General features: G+C 46.5%; 2 protein-coding genes across 2 annotated transcripts in view; one reads left to right on the forward strand and one right to left on the reverse strand.

The window, feature by feature from the left end:
* lama2 (laminin, alpha 2) overlaps window positions 1–2,325 on the reverse strand; it is a 162,262-nt gene extending 159,937 nt beyond the window's left edge. Inside the window, exon 1 of the mRNA XM_079753729.1 lies at window positions 2,032–2,325. Within this exon, the coding sequence (XP_079609855.1) occupies window positions 2,032–2,098 (67 nt within the window). The 5' untranslated portion in view covers window positions 2,099–2,325. The remainder of the gene's footprint in view (window positions 1–2,031) is intronic.
* Window positions 2,326–4,451: 2,126 nt separating this feature from the next.
* On the forward strand, window positions 4,452–13,259 carry LOC307087573 (vesicular inhibitory amino acid transporter; the record flags this gene model as incomplete). The annotated part of the gene is made up of 8 exons (XM_079753188.1): window positions 4,452–4,638; window positions 4,804–4,874; window positions 9,255–9,412; window positions 9,648–9,753; window positions 10,093–10,295; window positions 11,096–11,333; window positions 12,270–12,432; window positions 12,934–13,259. 8 exons carry the CDS (start codon window positions 4,452–4,454, stop codon window positions 13,257–13,259), a joined length of 1,452 nt encoding a protein of 483 aa, XP_079609314.1.
* Between the last annotated feature and the right edge of the window lie 6,702 nt (window positions 13,260–19,961).

Raw genomic sequence — 19,961 nt, forward strand, 5'->3', positions numbered from 1 at the left:
GCATTGTTTTTTATCACTATCTTATCAGCAATTTTAAGGGTTTGTCTTTTTATAAAGTGCTAAGCCTACCAGCCTGCGCCTAGTGGACTGTCCCTACTGGTGGGCTGATCTGTCAATCATACACTCCCACTTGTGAGGTCATTAGAGGGTCGATCTTGAAATGGTTAGTAATGGCTAATCAACATTGAACACAGTGATTAAATAAGGGATGCTTAATAAAGTAATTATTAATCATATACAAACGTATAATAAGGATTTATTAATGATTAGTTACTCATTAACTAAAGGCTTTTGACTGAATCTTGTGTTAATGATCAGTTCATTATTAACCGGCTTATAAAGGACTATGCCTTACTTATAGCTATATATATAGACACATATACGCATTTAGACTTCGAGCCAGTTCATCAGGGCCCGCCTCCTTCCTCCTCCTCCACCTCCTCCTCCACCTCCCTTGCTGCCTCCTCTGCTCTTGATCCTCATCCACCAGCCTCCATCCTTCCTCCGCCTTGCTCTTCTCCGTATCAGCACCTCCTCCCAACTCTCCCAACGTCCTCCTCTCCTCCCAGTACCCCCTCCACCCTCCGTCCTCTACTCCACCCCCAGGCCCCCAATCTCTGTCCGTCTCCGCGGGAGTGAGCGAGCGAGTGGCTTCTGATAGGGAGCGTGGCCGCTGACATGCCTGGTAATGAGGAGCCCGCACGCAGATGGCCTCTCCCTCGCCCTCTCCTCTCTCCCCCCCCCCCCCCCCCCGGTAACCCACACACACACACATACTCGGCCTGCCTAATAGGGCGCCTTCCCTCTCACCACACACAGAACACACACTCTTGTCCTCCTCTCCGTGGGAGGTCCAAGGCGCTACTGGGTTGAACAGTGGCTGCCGACAAATAGCACAGAACCAGACAGCGAGGAACATGACGCCCGCAAGATTTGTCTTATTTTTCAGGTGACAAGTATTCTTCTCCCCCCCCCCCCCCCCCCCCCCCCCCACTAGCACAGCCTCCCTCCCACTGATGACAGGCAGCCGCCTCCACACAGGAGCACACGGGATGCGGACGGACGACACAAATACACACACACACACACACACACACACACACACACACACACAAATGCCACTGCATTACGCTAACTGTTTAGATGAGTAAGTTGAACCAACCGGCATTAGAACTAACAGGACCTGGTAGCTGTAGTCAATGATACATTCAGGTTTGGGTTTTAGTGAGAGGGCCCGGCAGAACACCGGGGTCAAGGGGAGGCTTCACAGTGACACACCTAACTAGGAAAAATAATGAAGCGGTGAAGTGGTGGGACTTGGGTCTGAGTGCTAGGCTGTGTCTTAATAAAGTTGGTAGAGTAGTTTTGCAGACAATAACAAGAAAATTTATTTGAACCCTGCAGGGAAATAATGGTGTTTTTATGATAGTCACTGCTTCGTTTTGTTTTTTGACTATTTCAGAATAAAATAAAGATACCCTTTTAGAATAAAACAGCCAAATATTTTTGTAAAATATGAAGCTAAAATAGCACAATTGAAACCACTTGCCTCGTATTTATATCCAGTCATATAGACTGGAAGTAATTGTACCAAGGTCATTTAAACTCATTAGCAAAACGTTATCACTTGAGCCTACTTTAATAACCATCTGTTTGAACTTCTTCGTGACTTTGTTCAACTCAGCAAAGCTGTATTTTTTCCTAATGCCACACGAAGGTGTGTGTGTAGGGGTCGTTGCTTCCAAAGCAATCACCATATATAATAAGACCATAATAGCATTGACGCTCGAACTCCAGGACAGTCGAAGAGCAGAGATATAACTTAAAGGTAGATTTATAGGCCTAGAAAGAGGTATACCTGGACATTAGTGGTGACATTTGTTAAGTTTAGCCAACTCATATTATAGAATTGTAATTACTGCGGGGGGGACTTGAAACCTTTGGAGAAACGGGATAGCCTTTGAAATAGAGGAAACTTGAGGTGCGTGGGCGAATTGATTAAAAGGGCTATCAATCGCCGCGAGGACTCACCTCTTTGCTGAGCCTGGCAGCATTGCCATAGCAACGAAGTGAGCAGCGCCAGCCACAGTCGTCCCATTTTTTAGTCGGCTATCTCCAGCACGGACGTTCCCCCGCGCGGCTCTCCTCAACTGGAAGAATTAGGAAACGGAGGCAGACGATTGCAACTCTTCACAAGTTGGACTGAACACAGACGCACTCAAACAATTTCTTTCCCTCTTCCTCTATCCTTCTCTCTCTCTCTCTCTCTCCTTCCCTTCTGTTCTGCTTCTCCCTCCCTTCTGTTTTCCCTCCGTGGGACAGAGAAGGGGGTGGACCGGGAACAAAAGTATTAAAGAATGAAGTTTGTTGAGTGGCGGAACAACATGCATTAACAAAAGTTATAACTCGCTCGAGCGTTTTCGTTCCCCTGTATTAATGTGAAATGTGTTTTGTAGAGGAAACGGAAGTCATTCAAAGCAGCAATAGTTCGACACATCTTGAATTACTTAGCACTTTTATCAATGAAAGGGCTGTTAAGTGACAGTTTGAACTTTATTTCAGTGCCCTAGAAAGCATGACACAGCAAGACCGAGGTCAACTCGAAAGTAGGAAAAATAACAGAACACGACATACAATACACAAAACAAATAGTAAAGGAAGATATAGAAGTTGACCAAAAAAGTTTAGCTGGAGTCAAAAACATCTCTGCTCTGTGGCTCCTCCTACTGTCGAACTGTTAACATTCTCCAAACTAAAGCGTTAGGAAACTCAACTTCTTGTAATTTCACCTTAATACAAAACAAACTTCGTCTGAAATTGGACATTATATTATATATTGTTTTAAAGCACTATAGGAACATCTGCCAGACTCCAAAATTGCAACCCATCCTGAAGGTCAATAAGAAAAAAAATACAAAAGCCCTACTTATCTTTAGATATAGGAACTTTATTTGGGACCAATGAAAGCTGACTGACACGGTCGTTTGGGCGACCTTCCATGGTCCGATGATGCTCATTTAATTATATGCCCTTGAATTGTCTATGATACAATAGGAGTAGCTAAATTAACATGTCTTTGCACTGGACTGCTTTACCGCTTATTATAGCTGTTTACTCACTGCACCTCAGCTTCTGCCCGTCTATGTCAAGAGAATTGAGATTATTATAATGTTTCACGTCACCAACTTTTCAATCACTTCACTGAATTCTACATTGTGTGTGTTGGTGTGTGTGCGTGTGTGTGTCTGTGTGTGTGTGTGTGTGTGTTTGTGTGTGTGTCTGTGTATATGTGTGTGTGTCTGTATACGTGTGTGTGTGTGTGTGTGTGTGTATACGTGTGTTTGTGTGCGTGTGTGTGTGTGTGCGCATGTGTGTGTATATATGTGTGTCTCAGCTGGTCCAAGGGTGTGTTTGTGGATGCTTTTCAATGTGTGCCTGCATCCATAAGCCTTCCCCACTGACACCTGGAGCTCCAGAGAGAGAGAGGGAAAGACGGTCTCCCCAGAGAGTGTAGCTGGAGATGGGCTTCGTCCAGAGGGTTTGGAGCTCCAGTCAGCCCTGGGGTTCTGTTGGAACTCTGTTGGGGTGGACCGCCTCCAGACTGCAGCCGGATTGGGCTGCGCGGTGAGTCACAGTAGGCAATTATAACGAGGAAATTGTTCTCTGTATAGCACCTTGAAGTTTGAAAACCGTTTTTTAAGCCACTTATAGGTTATTTGCGTCGCTTGTTGATAGATCGAACGATCAGTTGTTGTACAGATGTTCCATTGTGCATTTATGTAGCAGCGGTCCAGAGTAGGAGTGTCTGATTTGTTCAATATAGGCTACATGCCGGGTTTATAATGATCCGAGTGACACATAAAAGGTTTGCTTTTTATGATATTCCATATTTTTAAGTCTTGGTAAAGGCAAATATGGATTGTGATCTGGGTTACAGTATATGTTTAAAATCTGAGTTTGAACTGTTAGAGTGAACCGCATTCCAGACAGCTCAGTCCACAAGGCTTCAAAAAGTCAATCCTTATTCTCCTCTGTTTGCCAGGCTTATCCACGAGGACGGAGAGACCCTGGTGCTGACCAAGACCGATGAGTTGAGTAGAACCTACTGTGAGGAAAGTAGCTGGTCTCCAAACAGTCGCACAGCGGCCTCAGGTGGGACTAGAACCAGCCCGGCGGCAGACAGAACGGACGCCGCCGCCACGGCCGCTTCCCCTCACAGAGGTCAGCCGAGCAGAACCACAGCCACAGCGGAAATACCGTCTCCTAGCAACGCTAACCGCCGCGCTAACATTAAGTGGGTTGGACCGGGCGCTAAACAACAAATCATCACCACCCTCACCTCCACTGGACCGAGAACAACCACGAGCACCTCTCTGCTACCCCACCAACACCTGAGGCGCTTCAGCGACACCGGGACCCACGAAGCGGGCACAGAAGACGCAGTTAGCGGCATGATAAATAGTCCCGCCGACTCCACACACCCCAGCACCTCCGACGCGACGCACACCTCGAGGACCCCCGGGCTCGCCGGAGGGAAGGTCGGCCGTCGTAACCAGGGCGTCCCGGCACCTGAACCGGGGGGCGCCGCACAGAGGAGACCGGCTAATGTCACCGGCCCCCAGGAGGAACCCCAGCTCCGTTTGTGGAGCAGGGAGGGGGACGGCGGGGAAGGCCGGGGGGGGGGAGGGGATGGCGAGGAGAGGCGGGCCGAGGCCGGCGTTGTTCCCACAAGCCCGCAGGAAGAAGGTCAAACTTTGGGAGGGAGCGGGGGGGCCGGTGAAGTGCGGCGTCTCGCTGTGGAAGGAGCCCTGGGTCCACACCGGCCCTCCATCACCACCTGGGAGGCCGGCTGGAACGTCACCAACGCCATACAGGTGCTTCAGTACACACAGAGCCTGGTGAATGAGTTGCTAAAAACCCTTAATTCCGTCGAGATTAACTTCGATGTTGTTCAAAAGATTAAATCATTTTGATAGATGAAAAATGGTTGCATCTGGCCTTGGTCCCAGATAAGTTCTCACCGCTCAGAAGAACTTAACGATAGAGTAGAGCTAACACCTATAGAGCAATGCTTTAGCTCTGTACACAGTCAACATTACGCTATCGTCTTTGTGTCAGCAAGCCAACAGACAGCGGGCAGGCTGGTGTGCCTTTGACTGCGTGAATAGACAAAAGCACACGCATAATCACTAGCGCGCAGAACCCTACACCCATTGACACACAGCATAACGGAGGGCGAGCCTGTGCAGCCGCTGCAGTTGTACAATGTAAGCATCACTCACAGTCAAAGGAGCACAAATAGCAGGATGGGATTGTTTCCATTATGATCGGACAACAGAATATGTCTGTTCCCAGGCTCTTTGTCAGGGCTCTCTCTGCTCTCCCTCATCTAATAAAGCGTGAATGACACGAAGAAAGTATGAGTTGAGAAAAGCCTGCAGTCACGGCCGGTGCTTGTGGCGGTAATGCTAATAGCTTATTATGCTGTAAACGCTTGGAAATATGCAAACAGGATGGAAGGGTGTAAGGCGGCATGCAGAGAACACATTATGGCATTAGGGCACAATTACCGTTGCCACAAACACAAGCTGCAAACAAGCACAGATTTGCACCTATATACACAAACACACACACACACAAACACAAACACACATCACCGCAAATGTCCTCTCCCTCTATAAACACATGCGAGACAAATGCACACAGAATGAAAAACACATCCACGCCATCTTGGAATCACCCGATTTACCAGAAACAGTGTTATTTTTCGGGAACAGATTGCTTTGGATAATCACCCTTGTCGGTGTACAGATACATGCAGACTAAACTTTTTGCGTTGCGGTTGTTGGTAGATAACGAAGAACTCTTCCTTTGTTGTTTATCAATTCGGGCCTGCCTGTGTGTGTGTTCTCCCGCCATGCAAGAACAAAGTCCCACGGCAGTGTATTTTAATATTGTGTTATTTAAAACATTTTCCCTGATCCAGCCCTGGTTATTCACAATAACAATCACTTATTGTCCCGTAGAAGTCTCTCTCCGCCAGGCTCTCTCCCCGTCTGAATGTGTGCCAGCTGGTTCTCCACCAAGGAGACGGTGCCATGCCTGAGAATACTCAGTGGTGTACACAAGTCTTCTTCTTCTGTGCTCCTTCCCTCGGCACAGCGGGCTGGGGAGGTTACTTTAAATATCTGAGGTGTTAGCGATTGCTCATCACGTCGTGTGTCGCCCGCCGCTAATCCACGCCTGAGGCATTAGCCTGGCGCTTCCATTTAATGGGTTGTTTGTGACGAGCGCTGGCGAGCTCCGTGAATAACCTGAGGGGTTATTGACAGTGATGAACGAGGAAAAAAATGGGAAGGGGGGAAAAAAGAGCTAAATTTAATGTCTTTTTATAATGGTGAAATGTCCTCAAACTGTCCATCCGGCGGTGATGGAGCTAGCCGTCAAACGTACTCCGACACCCTGACCACTTATTTCAATAACGGTGTGGGACAACGTGACTGTAGCTCTTATCTCCCTTAAAGGCTGGAGGAGGAAAATATTAGTGTTTGCCAGTTTGTGATTTATTGACGCTAGGATGACTGCCTGTGTGCCAGTCTGATACAATTTTTATTAGAAAGTAAATTTGCTGCCAAAATGCACAACAGCTCACCAGCTCCCCAGGCGCCTGGCAGTGAATTATTATGAAAATGAGCTGGAATTTCACGCACGGCACTTAATGAAGCAGCTCCAGTTTGTGTCTCATTCTCACAGATCAGAGGAAACTAAGTCTCTTGCCTTAAACATCAGACGAGCACTGTGAGATTTCATGTGTGCGTGGTTGTGAACAGAGTATTCGTTTTGCGATGCAGAAATAGCAGAAGCCACGTTATTGTCAAGATCTGTTTGACAGCCTCAAAACACACTTCTGTGCTAAAAATGGATATTAAAAGGCCTCTCAAAATTGAAAACACTGATGGGGAAGAACATATAGGTTATACAAAAATCCCTTAAATGTTGATATACTTTTGGCAGAGGATAATTTAGTGGCTAGAGTGTGTTTCTGGTCGGTCTGGATTTAATCATCTCTGGTAATCTCGTAAATGAGACATTTGGCAGGAAAATATTCAATAGCAACGTATACCTCTTCGAACTATCAAGATTATTATAATGAAAATTTACAAATGAATAACAATAACACATATAGGACTATACTTACCTCCCTCAACATCTACCAGCATCATCATCTTCGTCATCATCCTCCTCAGCTCTATTCTGTGTTGATTTCGGTTCCTGGACACAGAAGAAGAGCAGGCACAGAGCCATGTGGCGCTTAAACAAAGCCTACGAGAAATAAGCTGGCAGAAATACAGAGAGAGATGAGAATACTGACAAAGGAGATGAAAACAGATACTTTAATGTCACTTTCTCTGCTTCTCTTATCCCAAGGCGCTCTGCTTTCCATTGTAGCTTTTTTAAGTTTCGTTTTTTTTACACATCCAAGGTCAATCGGTATATCAAGACATACAGGATGCTATTTGGGGCTACATTGACCAAAGTGCCTGCTCGGAAATAAATTGTTTATTTATTTGTAGAACGTGTGTATGAGAGTGTATGAAAGTGTGTGTGTGTTTGTGTTTGTGTGTGTGTTTTTGTGTGCTTCTGTGTGTATGTGTTTCTGGGTTAACACTCCACAGGTGCATTGCACTGTCTGTGTGCCTTTGTGTGTGTGTGTATGTGTGCTTGTGCGTGTGTGTGTGTGCGTATGCGCATGCACGCAGGTGCGCGGATGTGTCTCCACTTCCCTGATGTGTTTCCATGGGACTGTGTATCGTCATGTTCCAAAATTAAAGAGCGAGGCAAGGCCATCAAAGCAACTGCTTGTCTCCTGTGATCCTCCCCCTCATCTCTCCTTCTCCCCTTCTCCCCTCCTCCCCCTCCTCTCCTCCTCTCATCTCCCCTCCTCACCTGCCCCTGCCTCTCCTCTTTTCTCTTATTTTCTCATCTCTCCACCTATCTCCTGCCGTCCTCTCCCCTCCTCTCTCTTTCCCCTCGCCCTTCTCCTCTCCTCTCATCCACTTTCCTCTGCTGCCGTTGCATCTCCACTCCTCCTCACCTCTTTTCACAACCCCTGCAGCATTACATTTCAGGTTGTAAGGTCATTGTTTGTTCTTCCTACTCTGCTCCCCCCTCTCTCTTTCTCTCTCTCTCTCTCTCTCTCTCTCTCCCTCTCTTTCTCTCTGTCCATATCTCTGTCTCCCTCTCTATCTGTCTCTCTATCTCCTTCTCTCCTTTCCCCCTCTCTCTCCCTGTTTCTCTCTATCTGTCTCTCTTTCTCTTCTCCATCTCTCTCTCTCTCTCTCTCTCTCTCTCTCTCTCTTCCTCTCATATTTTCCCCCTCTCTTTTTAAAACTAGTCTTCTCTGCCAAATTCGCTATGCATGCTGCTAAAGTTTTTCTCTTAGTAAAAGTCCTCCTCCTCCTACTTCTCCTCCTTCCACATCATCCCCTCCATTCCCCTTTACCTCTCCTGAATCCTCCGCTGAGCTGGGCACCAAGCCAAAAGACATGTTCCTCTCTTCTCCACCCATCCACCCCCTCTTTTCTCCCTTTCTGGCTCTCTCCATCTCTCTCTTTCTCTCTCTCTCTTTCCCCCTCTCTCTTGCTCTCTCTCTCTCTCTCTTTCACCCTCTCTCTGTCTATCTCTCTCTCTATCTCCCCCCCTCTCTCTCTCTCCATATCTCTCGCTCTATCTCCCCCCCCCCCTCTCTCTCTCTCTCTCTCTTTCCCCCTCTCTCTCTCTATCTCTCTCTCTCTCTCTTTCCCCCTCTCTCTCTCTATCTCTCTCTCTATCTCCCCCCCTCTCTCTCTCTCTCTCCCTCCCTCGCTCCCTCCCTCTCTGCCCGCTCTCGTCTTTTCTCCTTGCCTTTGGTCTTCTTATCTCTTCCACACCGCTTCTTCTTCCTTTGCTCTGTGTTCTCCTCGAATCCAAAGCATTAAACAAATGGAGTTACAAAAAAATACAACAACAAACCCTATACATCAAAACAAACAATGATTTGCTGCAGTTCCCATGTGTCCTCTCCCCGTTGCGTCTCCTCCTGTGAATCTTTTTATAAGCTCTGCTTTTTTTGGTCTTAGTCCACTACCCCCAGCCCCCCCCCCCCCCCCCCCCCCCCTCCCCACCATCTCCTCCGTATTTTATTGACATTCCCACCCATTCCTCCTCTGTTCCTCCCCCGTTCTGCACCTCTGTCCTCCTCTCATCTCCTCCAGGGTATGTTTGTTTTGGGCCTCCCCTACGCCCTGGTCCGGTCCGGCTACCTGGGTCTCCTGCTGTTAGTGCTGGCCGCCTGGATCTGTAACCACACCGGGACCATCCTGGTGGCCTGCCTGTACGAAGAGGAACATCACGGGTTGGGTCCCATTTCTGTGTCTTTTATTTGTCCCTCTCTCACGCTCTCTCGTCTGTATCATACTATTTTCATCATGGTATGAATGGTTTTTAAACGTTATTTTTCATACAGTCACAAATCTAGGATATGTTATGCTGTGTTATTCTGTGTGACACAAGTGGTCTGAAGATTTGCAGTGCAATGAAGTCTGTTGTCTTTTGAAGATGCAATGAAGATGTGTGTCTTTTAGATGTGGGTGTGGCTTGGCTCCCAGGCTGGTTCGGGTCCGCCACAGCTACCAGGACATAGCAGAGGCCTGCTGCAAGGGACTGCGGCCCAACTGGGCTGGACTGGCTGGCTGGATGGTTAACATAGCTCAGGTGATGTCTTTCATCAGATGGGTCAAAATATGGCTTTGCATTGCATTGAATTATTCATTAAGCTGTTTTTTTATGTTGTCTGTCTGTCTGTCTGTCTGTCTGTCTGTCTGTCTGTCTGTCTGTCTGTCTGTCTGTCTGTGTGTGTGTGTGTGTGTGTGTGTGTGTGTGTGTATGCATGCGTGCGTGCGTGTGTGAGTGTGTGTGTGTGCCTGTGCCGGCGTGCATGTTTGTATGTGTGTGTGCCTGTGCCCGCGTGCGTGTTTGTGTGTGTGTGTGCGCGTGCGTGCGTGCGTCTGCGTATGTGCGTGTGCGTACATGTGCACGCGTGTGGGGGCCCAGGTGGTAGAGCTGCTGATGACGTGCACGCTGTACCTGGTGGTCTCCGCCACGCTCCTGTCAGACAGCCTGTGGTGGACGGCTGTCCCTAGATCAGCGTGCTCCCTGGCCTCCGTCCTTCTCCTGCTGCCCTGTCTGGTGCTGACAGACCTCCGACCAGTGTCCACCCTCAGCATGCTGTGCTCCCTGGCTCACGGCCTGATCAGGTCCAAAGAGACGAGAGCAATGCCCGCCAGTCCTCTGGTGCCCCTGGCTCGTGATAAGGATGATGAGAGAAGACCCTTTATATTGTCGTATTAACGTGCCGCCCTGGTAGTAAACCAAACCAAAGGCTGTCATAGACACCGGAGCCTGGTTTAGCCATCGTTAACCCATGAGATAAAAACCTTCTATCTTATTACTGATTACTTATCTATGAGGCCCGTAAAGTGTAATTTACCTTTTGGATTTTCCATTCTGAATTTTAGCCCTGGTCATTTCCATGTTAACTGTAGCATTAAAAGTAAAGAGCTGCCACAGCACTTTAAATGATCTTTCTAAAGAATCGCTGATCCTCATGTATCACTGTTTTGCAAAGTACATTTTAGTTTTAATTATCACTTAAGAAATAATCAACCTAGTTTCTTTCTCTATTTTGTAAACCTAAATCAAATTTAATATGACTAGGAGCATCCAATTTTGTACACACTGCATTAATATTTCTGTCACATCTTTAATTAATTACCGTGTTTTTCTATTTCTATTTTTCTCGCTCCCCCGATGTTAATATCACTCTGTTTCTCTGTTTCTCTCACTGTCTCTCTGTCTATTTCTTTCTCCCTCTGTCTCTATCTATTTCTCTGACTGTTGCTCTCTCTCTCCCTCCCTCCCTTCCTCCCTCCCTCTCTCTCTCTCCCTCCCTCCCTCTCTCTCTCCCTCCCTCCCTCCCTCTCTCTCTCTCTCTCTCTCCCTCCCTCCCTCCCTCCCTCCCTCCCTCTCTCTCTCTCTCCCTCTCTCACTCGCCCAGCCTGCTGGTGATCCTCTACTGTCTGAGTGCATCCCGTGGCTGGTCCCTGTCCGCTCTGTCTCTGGCCGTGGAGCCCGGGGACTTCCTGGTCTCTGTGGGTGTCATCATCTTCTCCTACACCTCTCAGATATTCCTCCCTACTCTAGAGGGCAATATGGAGCACAGAGGGCAGTTCCCTGCCATGCTGGGGCGTACCCACGCAGCCGCTTGCGTCCTGAAAACCGCCTTCTCCTTGCTGGTTTGTCCGACATTTAGTATAGATTTTAATGGATGGATTTGATGGATATCCCTGACTGACGAGGGATAAGCCAATATATAACCATACATAATATAGCTTATCTAAACATTTGGTGGACACCTTCTGATCACCTTCTTATATTATTATATTTTTGGGCTATCGCAAAAAAAGAGTTAAATGCACAATATGTAACATTGAAAATGAGCACTTTAAATGGGTTCTGCAGTCCTAATTCAGAATATTGCCACAATTATTCTATTTTGACACTGACAAACAATGACGAGTCTTAACACTGTAAGTTCATCAGCAAATGTGTACGTTTGCATTATATTGAATGCAAATTTTTAACAGCTCATGTGGAATCAATCTTGAAAATTACTTCTGGGCTCTTAACTGTTTTCTAACTTTCCAATGCAACTCTTAAGATTCACCCATTTTTTAGCACTGCTCTGGTCATGGAGCTTTTTCAAAGGAGTACAAGGCTTTTCAGGTCAGTTTGTTCGCTTGCTTCCATGGCTGCAGAACACTACGTTTGTGTGCCAGTTTGGTTAATATCTGGCAACCCAGTGTACTCAGTGAATGGCGAATCAAAACACACAGGCCAAAACACAAAAAAAGGTTCTGACTGAACGAAAATTTTAAATGCGAACAGACTGGCTGTAGCATTGCTGTAGAAGCTAGTTTTCTAACTTTGCATGTTTCCTTAACCTCTGATCACACATCGTGGTCATTTTATGAATTAGAACAGTAAATATGTTACATATTACCCATTAAAGATGATATAAAAATAAGTGAATGTTAAGAAAAATATACAGAGATTTGTTAGAGATTTTTTAACATTGACATACCTAATACTGTATCTACTGACACTATGCAAAGCGCAATGCACAGTGTTTTGAGGAAAAAACAGGGATAACGTTTTTCCACCTTGACCAGGCTGTATTGACATGGGGCAGAGAGACCAGTGAGGTCATCACTGACAACCTACCAGCCAACCTTCGACCCTTCGTCAACCTGGGTCTGGTCGCCAAAGCACTGCTCTCCTACCCACTGCCATTTTACTCAGCCGCACAGATCCTAGAAACCTGTTTTCTAAGAGGTTAGTTGAACGCAGCGTCGTTCTTTCATATTTGTATTAGTAACAAAGCTTTCATAGCTTTTTTTTGGCAAAATATTATTGGACCCTCTAGATAGATGTTAAGTTAGTCTTTGAGACACTTCTCCCTTCACGGCAGAATTTCTACAAAGAAAGATATCTATGAAATTCAAGAAAATACAGTTTTTGCTTAACAAATGCATTCTTCGGTTTCAAGGTTTATTATGTTGATGCTTTGTTGCCCATCTCTTTGGTTCAAACCGACTGGGGACTTTTGTTGCAATATGGATTTTTTTCTGCTTAATGTTAACCTTTTCCCTTGCAAACAATTGAATAGCTTTTAACGTGCCTTAGGAGCTCTATGATGAGCCTCACACAAAAGGCAATACCAACGTTCCAGACTGCAGTCCATTCCAGAATGCATTCATAGTACGCTCAGTGTTAGACTAAATCCCCCCCCTCACTCTCCTCAACAAACACTGCCTTGCTCGAAACCATCCCCAGGCACTGTGGCGTCAGCCTCCACCCAGGCCAGCCGTGGCCCGCCGGCCGTGCCCCGTCTTGGGCTGCTGGTCCGCGGGGCCCTGCTGGGGACGTCCTACCTGCTGGCCCTGCTGGTGCCAAGGTTCTCCCTACTGATGGGTCTGACGGGCAGCGTGACCGGGGCGGCCATGACCCTGATCCTGCCCTGCCTCTTCCACCTGAGGCTGCGCTGGCGTCGCCTCGGGGCCCGGGAGAGGCTCACAGATGTGGCCATACTGAGTCTGGGGCTGGTCTGTAGCACATCTGGACTGATCTGCTCACTCGAGAGGCTGGTAGAGGGACTGTAGGGCGCATGGGTGGACGGATGGAAGGCTGGATGGATGGATGGATGGATGGGTGGGTGGAGAGAATGATAATAGTTGGATTGATTCCTGGATAGATGTATGCATGAGTGACTGAGAGGGGTTGGATGGTTAATGGAATGAATAAAGGGATGGATGGATAGATAGATGAGTTAGAGTGTGGGTTGGTGGGTGGGGGGTGGATGTATGGATGGGTGAATGAAAACATGGATGGACAATGAATCGGTGGATAAGTGAGTGAGAAGATGGGTGGATGGATGGATGGATGGATGAGTGACTGGGTGAATGTATATATGATGGATGAATGAGTGGATGAATGGATAGATGGATGGCTGAGTGAGTGAGGGGCTGGACAAATGGATGGGTGATAAATTGAATTTGGTCAGAGAAGAAGGTTTCTGCTTTTGGCTCCATAAAAGTGCAAAAGCACTTTAGAGTTCAAACTAGCTTGATAAGAGCATTAATAAGGTCGATGAGGTTGGTTGAAAAACCAAGAAATCTGGTTTCTGTTTACCCAAAAGGAAAAGGGCATCCAAATGTTAAACCACATTTAAGACAACTCAACGCACACTAGTATTAAAGAAGCTACTCAGACACAAAAATGAAGAATTTATCTCCATTTTGTGCAAGAGAGAAAATTAAGTTGCTCAACATTGAATGTCCAAGCCCAGGAGCCGTGCTGCCATTTCCACTACCTTTATCAAGGTCTTTGGAGGATCTATTGAGAACCGCAATCTAGAGACAAAAAGACAGCCTCGGGATAGAGATAAAAATGTCTCCCAGAATGACCATACAGCTGCCTGTAAGGGGAGAATGAAGCCACCAAACACAATGACAGACAATAATTTGCCTGCCTGACTCAACTTCTTTTGTGTGAGCTCCCATCACTGCTGGATGACATTTCCGGCGGGTGGTCTGATTTTACAGCATTTGTCTCTGATAATGCCGAAAAGCCCCAAAAATACAAAAGAATTGAAACAAAAGAGCAAAAAAGCAAATAGAATGGACTCTTCAGCTTCTAACAATGTATTTTTACGAGACCACTTTGCTCTCAGTATCAGCCTGTTCAGTTGTGCTGAGAAATATGTGTTATTGTTAAAGAAGCTCCAACATATCGTAACCTCTCTTTGCATGCTGTAGTCATAATGATGGATGCGGGAATCCGGGCTGTAATGTCATATGCAACAGAAGAGCTGTGCGGGACCGTGCAGGCTTTCAATCCAGACAATTATTTACTGCAGAGGATTCTGCTGACGAGGTCACCTTCAACCTGAGTGGGAGGTCCTAATAATTGAAATCATCTAGTGTAGTGATTGCGAAGCAAGCAGCAGCACAGGCTCTGTCGCTCATGTGTAATACATGCTTTTACGTTCCTGCATACTTCCACATAGCTGCCCATGCCTGAAGTGCAGGCTTTTAATAGCAGAGCATCAACCGCAACCATCAATGCTGCGGATCCAAGTAAAGGGGAATGTATTCCTGTAGATGTATTCCTGTCTTTAATCACAATAACAGTTTCAAAGGGCATCACGGGCAAAGGTTTAGATGGGACTAAATGGCATATACTTACCCTAAGCTCTGAGACGTGAAAGGCAAGATTCCCCAAAGCCCAGTGGGGAAACCAGAAAGAAATCTGGCTATACCCCGATAGGGCTTCAGTGAAAATCCAGCATTGCATTTCACCGGCGTTAGATCAACTTGATGTTATATTTGCTCCACCGAATGTTTCTTTGTTCATGAAAGGACACAATCAATAGGATGAAGTCACATTTACTAGTGAAATCGGTGGGTTGACGGCGACTCTAGTGCTCGCTTTCGAGACAATAAGCTCAGTTTGGACCACTGGACTCCTTGTCCGAATGCTGTGAAGCACCTTCCATTGATTACGGCGGCGTTTCCCAGCTGAATGCTTCAATTGACGGGCCGCTGGTTAAACGCGACGCACGTGGATCTGACAGAGCGGAGGGCGACATGAGCCGGCTTAGCAGACATAAAGGCATACAAACAAGTTAATGGCTTTTGATGAATCAAGACAAGGCAAAACGGCATATTTAAAAGCAATCAGAGTGAACAACTGACAGGAACTGAATAATAGCACGGCAATTATGATAAACACAAAAACAGCCTTGAAAGGAAAATGAAGCTCATGTGTCCAGATAAAGTCTTCTATGTGCCGTCCCGTTTTACCAAACGACCCCCAGGAAATGTGCTTTACTTCTTCTGCTGTACATAGAAGTGAGAATCCTGCCTGTAGTATTTTGCTCTGTTCAACTTGTGAAATAAATGTTACAAATGCTAATTACCCAAAAGCGCTGTGAAAACTACTTATTTTTTTCACCGTTAAAAAGATGACCCTTTGGTGCACCGTTTTTTTCCCGCTTCAAACACCCAGGAAAAAGTGCACGGAGCGGTTTAAATGTGGGTAGAGGAATGTGGGTCTGCTCCGGTATCTACTGTATGCCTGCTGCGTCCCCCTTTCCTAATGCGTTGTAACGCTGGTGGGCGGGAGTGCTCTCGGCGTAGCTTTGACATCTGTCTCTGCCACGGCAGAGCGCAGCGCGGAGTGGGAGTGGGTTGAACCGCGCTGAGCACAGCGTTGAGGAGGGGATGGAGAAGAGGAGAGAGAACAAAGATTGGAAGAAAATAAAACAAGAAAAAAATCATTTAAACAAGGATGAGGAATGGATTTGTGTGTGTGTGTGTGTGTGTGTGTGTGTGTGTGTGTGTGTGGGTGTGTGTGTGTGTGTAGGGGGGCGGAATTGAATCATGGATGGGTTGAGGTCAATTTCAAAACCGCAAAAGTTGACCGCAGGTTTGATGGGAGTTCCAGTACTGTAAAGCAAGTCTGGAACACAAGAATGCTGTGTTCTAATCCATGTGTATATGCAACTACACAAACACGCACAGACACACACACATACACACACACAATACAGGTAAATCCTCTACAATGATTATTGGACATACCTTGAGGAGTTGCAGAATGGAAAAACGGTTATGCCAACCAGGCTTTGAAAGATTAAATGTTCTTCTATAATGCACACGCAAACAAACACACATACAAACACACACACACAGACACTTACATATGAAATGCACACAACAGTGACAATCATGGCCCACACAGAAGCTGCCTGGCTAACAGTAAATACCTCCTGATCATATTTGCAGACATCAATAACTAATAATTAAAAAAATCCTTAGCGTTAAATCAAAGAGCCAGTGCTCAGGATGGCTTAAACGGTGCCAAATCGTTGTATTATGTGCTATTTAATATCTGATATTTGTAAAATTGCCAGGGCGATTGTAATTCGAGGATTAATGCAGTTCATTATCGGGACATCAGCATTGTAACAGAATTCTTGTAAACACTAGCATTATGCAGGAGAGAAAAGAACACCGCGCAAGTGCTCAGTGACACACAAACCACCTGAATGAATGACGCGGCGTAAGTCATCGCTGTAGGACCGGGGCTATTTTCCCGTCCATAATATGGTTCTTGTGCGGTGCCTTAACAACATGGCGGCTGAGGAGCGCGTTGCGTTCATTGATCTGGAGGAGATAGAGCGGGAGGGGGAGGCGGGCGGGAGAGCAGGCTAATAGTGTAGATTCAATTATGATTTCTTTTTAAGGTTAAGTGCTTTAACTCAGGTTGTCTATCGCTCTTATCCTCAGCCAATCTCTTTCATTCTCTCGCTCGCTCTCGCTCTTCCTCTCTCTCTCTCGGGTTCCCGCTCTCTCTATTATTCTCTGTCTCTACACCTTGACAAAGAGTAAACAGATGAAAGGAGGGTGCTGTCAGCATCAGACACGCCAAAGGCTTTCCGGTATATGCACAAATACACAAATACACACAACCACACACACACCACACACGCACAATAAGAACACACACTCAGTTGTACACACAAAAACAGCAGAGGAGTGTCCCGGGGTCGCCAGGCCCTTGAGCAATCACATCACACACACACACCCGTCATCCCCCTCACCATCATCTTTCTGTGTGCGTGTGTGTGTGTGTCTGTGTGTGTGTGTACGCACGTAGGTCATGACGGGAAAGGTAAGGTCACGTGAGGAGGGACGTGTGAGTGCGGAGCATATCGCTCTTCCTGACGGACCTCATTTTCTCCCCAGCACTCAAGACACACTCTGTCTCTTATCATTCTCCCAGACACACACACACGCTACACTTTCCCTCCTCATTAAAAGCTCTTTTGACATTTTGGCAAGGTGAATCAAATCTAGCTTATTAAGATATAATTCAAAAATGAATGTTCCGTCACTTCTGAATATGTTGTAATTAGCTTTTGAGCGTGTGTGTGTGTGTGTGGGGGGGGGGTGTAGAATGTAATTTAACCTCTGAAGACAAATGACTTGAGGAGTTCATCTCTTACACTTGTTGCAGGGGGCCACCATAAGCACAAACATATTTGGGTGTAATTTTGGTTATTCTGCTCAGGGTGTCGTAGACCACCAACACTTAATGTGACATCCCGAACAAAGTCTGATGAATTTAGAACGATATCGATTATATATGATGTTCACAAACAAGTCTGTTGAATTTATAGAGACATTTGCCTGGCCATGGCCCCTTACTAAGCGTGCAACATTGTGTGTGTGTGTGTGTGTGTGTGTGTGTGCGTGTGTGTGTGTGTGTGTGTGTGTGTGTGTGTGTGTGTGTGTGCATGTGTCTGGCTCATTAAAAAGAGCCTTGGTAAAACAGCATATGGCTGACACAGGAGACAGCTTGCAGATCGGAGGGCAGCTAAGGTGAGCCCGGCTTTGTGTTATAATAGGAAAGAGAAGGAGATGACAGACATGCCATGTAAAATGGAGCTCACGTCTCTGAGACTACATTCCGAACATTTGCGACAAAAGTAGATAAAGAAACTAAGAAAGATAAAGATAACAGAAGCCTGGGGGAGGGGGGGGGGGTCGCAGAGGGACTGCTGATGACGCTGATAGAGAGTTACATCAACTAAGATTCTTGCGTTACATTATGTTCTTTGGGGCCAGGGGGACCCATTGAACCCAAGGATGTTCATTAGACAAATCATCTGTTAACCTGTAGTGTAAACAGCCGTGATCAACTCGTTGATGTTGATCCCAAAGTTCAGCCTCGACAGGTCGACGAACAAGATCACGGCTGAACATGACCCATTACCCTGTATATCCTTGAGAGATCATCCTGATCTCGAAGGTTCACTTTTTTTTCCTCTCCGTGTGAGTCTGGCCCATTCAAAGCCCCCATGATGACTAAAAACAGACATGGAAAGATGGCGGCGCCCAAGGAAAGTGTGAAGAATGATCTGAAAAGATTAACAGAATTCGACACAGAAGGCTTTTCTCAGAGGATAAAATGTATTCGCTTTACCTCAAACTAGATTTGGCAAGAGTAAAGAGAGACAGAGCATCACTTCAGTTAGTTCATCTACCTGGCTGGAGGTATTTTCACTATGTATGGCTGCGCCCATATTCGGCAATCAATGGCTGGCCAGCCAAGCCCAATTCCACGTTCACTGTGAAACGCAAACTGAAATATCTCCGGATGGTCTCACAAGGCTACTCTCCTTAATGCTGGCTTTGGAAAATGCTTTTCAGAGAAATTAAAACCGTTACATTACAAACAACATGATCCTCGGAGTGGAAGGTGTCTTAGATAATTCCACAGACAATATCCAGTAGGGAAACAGGTTGCACAGTTGTTTTACCTAACTGATGGACGTGGCCGATATGGCCTTCTGTGTATTTGGAGAGCCTCAGAGAGGTCTGCTGTGCTGAAGGCCCCATTAAAAGCCTCCTTTTACCTCCCCCAGGACTGTCGCACCTACATGACAAAACAAGTGCTCCCACACCCCAGAACGACAAAGGAAGAGCCTGGAGACCAGAGACAGACAGAGTGGGACTGAGTGATAAAGAGCGAGAGACAGAGCTAAGAACAACGACAACAAAGGGAAGAAAGAAGGGATGAGAGAACAAGGAAGGCTCAATCAGAACAGATAGAGGGAAGGAGAGGAACAGGGGAATGGTGAGGAGAAGAAAGAGGGAAACGGGAGGCAAAGGGAAAATAAGGGGAGGGCGAGAGAGAGAGAGAGGGAGAGAGTCAGAGACAGGGAGAGAGAGAGAGAAAGAGAGAGAGAGGGAGAGAGTCAGAGACAGAGAGAGAGAGAGAGAGAGAGAGAGAGAGAGAGACAGAGACAGAGACAGAGAGAGAGACAGAGACAGAGACAGAGAGAGAGACAGAGAGAGAGAGAGAGAGAGAGAGAGAGAGCCAGAGAGAGGGGGGGGGGGTAAAGAGCGGTAGTAAAATGAATTAGCTTCAGTGGATAAGGAGCTCTGTGCTGACTGCCAACTTTGCTAATCCCCCTCACATCTGGCTGGCCAAGTCAGTGTGCGTGTGTGTGTGTGTGTGTGTGTGTGTGTGTGTGTGTGTGCGTGTGTGTGTGTGTGTGTGTGTGAGTGTGTGTGTGTGTGTGTGTGTGTGTGTGTTTGTGTGTGTGAGTGTGCGCGTGTGCCCATACTACGGTTTCCACCCACAGCAGAAAGCTGCATTCAGGGTGATAATGTTTCTCAGAAATGTACCAAACAAACCTAACTCTTCCTGCTTTCCATTCCCTTCGTTTGAAGAGAAAAGGTTTTGTTTGTGCTAAGGCACAACACAGAAGTTTTATCTATGTTGGAAAATAA

Source organism: Pollachius pollachius (genome assembly GCF_949987615.1).
Source record: "Pollachius pollachius genome assembly, chromosome: 16".
Classification (NCBI taxonomy): Eukaryota; Metazoa; Chordata; class Actinopteri; order Gadiformes; family Gadidae; genus Pollachius; species Pollachius pollachius.